A 6621-nucleotide genomic window follows, 5' to 3' on the forward strand; every position below is an offset into this window, starting at 1 on the left:
CTAAGATGGAACAAGCAGCACCATCTCATTAACTGGGCGTACATATGTAGTCGGTTTCCCATTTTTGCCAACAGTCCGCACTTCCGCAGTCCTGACAAGTCCATCGTTACTGGGTTCTGCCCGCACCACTAGACCCATAGGCCAATAATTTCTGTGTTCTTGCTTGTCTCTCAACAACACTACATCACCACACTGAAGATCTCTCTGCTCTGCTGTCCATTTTCTGCGCACTTGCAATGTTTGAAGGAACTCAGACCTCCACCGCTTCCAGAACTGTTCTGCCAGGATTTGAACCCGCTTCCACTGTGCCCGATACATGTCTTTAATATCAGTTGTTATAACTACGTCCACAATACACTCACTTTTTTGTGTAAGGATCAGTGCTGGATTTAATGGAGTAGGGCAAGAAGAATCTGCACACACTGGCACTAATGGTCTTGAATTAATAATGGCACTCACTTCCGCCAAGAACGTAGTTAAAACCTCATGTGTAAGGCTGTTTCCAGGTAGATCCAACAACATCGAATCAAGAATTCTTCGCGTGACGCCGATTATTCGTTCCCATACGCCTCCACGGTGTGATGAATGAGGAGGATTCAAAATCCACACTGCACCTTCCTGGTCCATATATCTTCTAACACTGTCATTGACGTTGACGCCTAAAACGTCTAACGCTCCCATGAAGTTGGTCCCGTTGTCTGAACGATATACCTTGACCTTGCCACGGATACTGGTGAATCTACGTAAAGCATTGATGAAAGAAGAACTGCTCAATTCCTCAATTACCTCGATATGGACTGCTCTTGATGTAAGGCAGGTAAACAGAACAGCCCAACGTTTGTTTGCAGCTTGACCGCCCCTCGTACGTCTGCTCACGACATGCCATGGACCGAAACAGTCAAGCCCAACTGACGTGAAAGGAGGACCTGGCCTCAAACGATCTGTTGGCAGATCAGCCATCTTCTGACATCCCAATCCTCCACGAAGTCGTTGGCATTTCACACAATGATGGATGACAGACATAACAAGCCGCTTAGCTCCTGTTATCCAGAACCCTGCTTCTCTAATGGCACCTTCTGTAAAGTGTCGACCCTGGTGTTTGACCCTCTCATGGTAATGTTGTACTACCAATCTAGAAGTATGGTGTTTACCCGGAAGGATAATGGGATACTTTTCGACAACTCCCAAGTCTGAATTTCGAAGACGCCCTCCGACCCTCAACGTCCCTTCTTCGTCTATAACTGGATTTAAGCTTACAATTGAACTGTCTTTTGGTATTCGACTGTTATTCTGTATAGAGTCAATTTCTTTGAAATACACCTCTCTCTGGACTGACTGAATCACAATTTTCTCAGCAAATGTTTTCAGCTCATAATTTTCAACGTGCTCATTGTCAACGGAGTCACTGGCGCCATGTAGCTTCCTATAAACACGTCGCACAAATCTTTTCAAGACCACCAGTGCATTCACCAATCTACTCCACTGAGAGAAAGTTTCAAAGCCTCTTGTGTTTAGATATGTCTTAGACACAATATTTGTTTTTATGCACTGTATGACTGGACGTATCTCTGGGTCGTCTGCTGGAGAGTGAAGCTGGTACATGTCTTCTGTGTCGCGTGTCTCGGTGAGAAGAAAACTTGGTCCGCAAAGCCAAATGCTGTCTTGAAGAGTTTCTGCCGGTGTGGGTCTCGTACCCAGGTCCGCCGGGTTTTCTTTAGTAGGCACAAAACACCACTGATCAGGTCTCGAGAAATTTAGAATTCTACTGACACGGTTTTCTACGTACACATAGAACCGTCTCACACGGTTATGGAGGTATCCGAGTACCACTCTACTGTCTGTGTAAAATCTCATTTGTCCAACTGGCATGTGTAAGTGTTCACAAATGATGTCCGCTAATTCTACAGCTAATACCGCTGCACACAACTCTAACCTTGGAATTGTATGTCCATGTTTGGGTGAAACCTTAGATTTTCCTATGATGAAGCCAACACTCGTGTCTCCATTTGCATCTATTGTCTTAAGGTAGGCGACAGCAGCTATTGCTTTCTCGGATGCATCCGAAAATATGTGAATCTGTTGGTCAACTGTAGCACTAAGTGACCCTTCAAGGTAAGTTCGTGGGACTTTCAAGTCCTCAAGATGTTTTAATGATTCGCACCATTTTACCCATTGATCCCTAGTGTCGACTGGCAATGGCTCATCCCAGTCTGGAGATTTCGACATCAGGTCCCTCATGATGATCCGTCCATGGACTACGACAGGGGAGATAAATCCCAGAGGGTCAAAAAGACTGTTCAGTGTAGACAAAATACCGCGTCTTGTGCATGGCTTGATTTCTTCAGAAATTGTGAACGTGAAATAATCAGAATCTAGGTTCCAGTTCATTCCAAGACTTCTCTGTACAGGGAGATTCTCATGTCCCAAGTCTAGATCTTTTAGATCTTTCGCCAGATCTTCTTTCGGGAAAGCCTTCATGACCTCTCTGCTGTTTGATGATATCTTGTGTAGCTTCAACTTTCCACCAGTATCCAGTGCCTGTTGAGTCCGTTTCATCAAGTCTATCGCCTCTTGTGGAGTCTGCAGTGAAACAAGACCGTCATCAACGTAGAAATCTTGTAGTACAAAATTAGCCACATCTGACCCGTATGTGTCTTCCACCATCAGTACACTCTTGTGAAGCCCGTAAGTAGCTATTGCAGGAGACGGGCTGTTCCCGAACACGTGCACACACATTCTGTATTCTACTAGTGGCAACTCAGGGTTGTTGTCCTTGAACCAAAAGAACCTCAGGTAGTTACGGTCCTTCTCTTCAACATGGAATTGGTAGAACATCTGTTGGATGTCGGCAGAAACTGCAACGGGCTCTCTTCTAAATCTCATAAGGACACCAAGCAAGCTATTATGTAAGTCTGGTCCAGTCATTAGCACTCTGTTCAGTGATAGACCCATATATGTGGCTGAAGAGTCAAAGACCACTCGAATCTGATCAACTTTCTTAGGGTGGTATATACCAAATATAGGTAGATACCAGCATTCAGTGTCCGACATTACTGGAGCTGCTACTTCAGCATGGCCATTGTCTATCATTCCCTGCATAAACTGCATAAAATGACGTTGCTTTGTTTCATTCTTTCTCAAATTGTCAACCAAGCGGTTCATTCTGTTCAGCACCATGTTCCTATTGTTTGGCAACCTTGGTCTAGAAGATTTGAATGGCAAAGGTGCAGTCCAACTGCCTTTACTGTTTTTCTTGAACCCACTGTCCATGATTCCTAGAAATTCCTTATCTTCGATAGACGTGCCTATTTTCTCATCTCTATCAGTCACTAGGAATACTTGTGATTCCTCATCGCTGTCCAAGTTGTCATTCAAATGTCTACCAACGTCTTTGACTATCAGCTTATTTTGGCACTCTGGAAACACAGAACTTCTCCCGTCTACGTGTACGAATGTCTTCTTCACAGTGATGGTCGGCTGGTGAACCTTGCCTAGACATGTCTCGCCAATCACAACCCAGCCTAGACTTAACTTCTGTGCATACGGTGAACCTCTTGGACCAGTCCTCTGTTCAAGTACGTGGTGGGCCTCTGGCAAGTCCCTCCCCAATAGAAGCAAAATCTCTGCTGATGGATCGACTTCGGGTATATGAGCCGAAATGTCTTCTAGATGTGAATGGTAAAGTGCGCTGTCTGGCGTTGGGATCTCATCTCTCATATCTGGGATCTGATTGCATTCAGTCAGGGATGGCAGATTCAGTGAGGATGAACCATCAAAACTACTGATGACAAACATATCAGAGTCAGCCCTACGACCTGTCGTGTTTGTGACGCCAGCACACGATGACAACCTGTATGGCACTTCAGAGTATCCTTCTTCAAATAAGTTGAAGAACTCGGGCCGAGCTAGCGACCTATTGCTTTGGTCGTCTATGAGGGCATACATCTTTTTCTTTTTGACTGGATTGTTTATGCTATGTACTGTCACTAGAACTACCTTAGCACATGATTTTCCCATGGAGATGTTGCGACCACAGATCTTTGTGCATGCAGAGCGAATGTCGCCACTCCCACTGTCGGCTGAACGAGCCTCCCCGCCATGCGCATGTAGGGCTGTTGGATGGCTGTTTAAGTTACACACAGTGCATATCACTCGTTCCTGGCATGAATTTGCCCTGTGATTGGTTGACAACCCACATTTGAAACATAATTTATTGTCTCTAAAGTACTTTTTTCTGACTCCAAAGGGCTTGTTAATGAAAGACCTACATCCATTTAGGTTGTGGCCAACCACATTGTGGTAACTGCAAGTATTCATGTCAGTAGGTGCCACTGCCACTTCTGTTTTATAACTTCGGATTCTTTGTCCTTCGTTGACACTATCTCTCGAGTTCTTGACCTTTTTCCCAATACTGTCTTTTTGTGTGTTTTGCTCGTAAACAAAGCTTGGATTGTTCAACATTGAACTCATGTCACAAACAAACATTGCAAACTCTGAGAATGGTGGATACACAACGTCATTTCTCTTCATGTACTTGATTGCTCTATGTGTCCATTTTGACTGAATGTGGTATGGCAGCTTCTGGACAATGGGGTTAACGCCTGTAGATGAGTCGAAGTACGCCAACACAGAACTATACGTGGGGCTCTGCTTGGTAGCCTGTATCTCCGCCAAAAGGTCACTGAGATCATATAATCTGTGCTGATCTTTAGTTGTGATTCTCGGGAACTCTGACAGTTTACGTTTAAGGGTCATTTCAATAACTTCCGGAGCACCATATCGCTCGTCAAGTCTCTTCCAGACCTTAACAAGGGCTTGCTGAGGGTCGCTTATATAGGCCGTTTTGATGCTGATAGCATGTTTCTTTGATTGAGGGCCAAGCCACTTCACTAATAAATCTAGTTCCTCTACACATGTGACATTCAACTCACTCACTACATTGCTGAAGCCCTCTTTCCACATCAAGTATTTGTCTGCAGCATCATTAAAGGTATACAGTCTATTAAACAGTAGGTCTTTCTTTATCAGAAATTTTGACAGTTCGGTTGCAAGCGACGGGATTTGTTCATCGGACTCACGGTGAGACACTGACCCAGCAACACTTTCGACATAGATTCTCGTTCTTTCCTCGGGTCGAACCTCAGCGATTTCATGGACACTTATAGACCCCGGATTTGTTTCAGTCTCTTCTTCTTCACAGGCCCTTTGTTCCTTCAACGTATTCAATTCTGCCTGAATCTCCGACATCTCCCTCTCTATCTTAGCTGCGGCCATGGCCTCCTGCTCTCTAAGTGCTGCTTCCTTCTTTCTTAACAGTAACTCTTTCTCTGCATAAGCAACACGTCTCTTCGCTCCTTCTGCCTTTATCATTGCCTTTGATGCGTTTGAAGTATTTGATCTATTTGATCTCACTGACTTGACCTCAGCTTCTAACATTGTCTTTGCATGTTCAATGTCCTTTAGCACTTTCTCGACATGTCTATTATACTGACTGTCTATCTCGTTATATTCACTAATAAGTCTCTGACCTTCGTACGAACGTGATTGTTCCAGAAATGTCACATAGTCTCTAACCATCAGTTTGTACTGAGCGTAGCTCAAACATAATGTGGAATGTATGTCCTTCAATAGGTCTCTATTTTCACAATTTGTATCTACCTTTGCAATGATATTGTCAACTGTATGCCGTTCTGCTGACAGCTGGCTTTTGTATCGTTCCACTTTCTCTGTGAAATTATCTAATGCTTTCTCCGTGAGCCGTATCAGGCGTCTTTCTTCAAGGTCGACCCCAGGGTCCTCTGTGTCTTTACTGGCCATCTTGCTGTTCGTAGGTTATTCACTGTACTGTGGCACGAGAAACAACTAGAGTGCGGCAGCTATCTTTTATTCTACTCATTCGTTCGATCGTGAATAACTGAAAATAGAACCAAACCAATGTTCAAGATTCAGTTAACACAACATTTCACATAAGCAATTTCCTAAACAAATAACAAACAATAATCAAAATATGAGACAAGAGTGAGTAACAGAGCTTACTTAAGCTATACATCAAGAAGGTACGTGCCAAAAACTGCAAAAGTAGCTTGCAAACAGGTTTCACGAAAACTACTTACAAAGTGGTTCGACTCGCAAAATACAAAGAAATGCATGGTATTATCGCAAAACCGTAAAAGGTGCTTAATATATATATCAAAAGGTATTATGTGATGGACAAAACCTACCCTATGGGCCACAAATGACCAAGTAAAAAGCCAAAGCTCAAAACAATTTTGTTTGCATGTTTTCTTCACGCGGTAAATATGGACGACAAATTTACCTCCTCAAGAAAGAGCTCCCAAATACAGAACAAGCAGAGTAAATCATGGCACGAACGAAGCGACAGTCAATACAGAGTTGTTCCCCTTATTAAACTGCAGCACAAACTTGGAACTGTAACTATCTGTTACAGAACACATATCCTCAATACGTTCTGCATCTTCGCGCAGGCCAAGACGATGGAGGTCATCAGTCAGATTGATATAACATGGGAATGGAATGATATTTGATTTAACTACGGATACACCACGAAACTGAGAACAAATAACTTTGGTCAAATCAGTTTTTCGGGATTGTACGTCGAAG

The 6621-nt window shown here is 43.6% G+C and overlaps 1 protein-coding gene across 1 annotated transcript; it reads right to left on the bottom strand.

Moving 5' to 3' along the window:
* Window positions 1-5577, bottom strand: LOC128243968 (uncharacterized). Its single transcript, XM_052961989.1, has one exon. It carries the CDS (start codon window positions 5575-5577, stop codon window positions 1-3), a length of 5577 nt encoding a protein of 1858 aa, XP_052817949.1.
* Window positions 5578-6621: the final 1044 nt, after the last annotated feature.

This window comes from Mya arenaria, chromosome 8 (genome assembly GCF_026914265.1).
Source record: "Mya arenaria isolate MELC-2E11 chromosome 8, ASM2691426v1".
Taxonomy (NCBI): Eukaryota; Metazoa; Mollusca; class Bivalvia; order Myida; family Myidae; genus Mya; species Mya arenaria.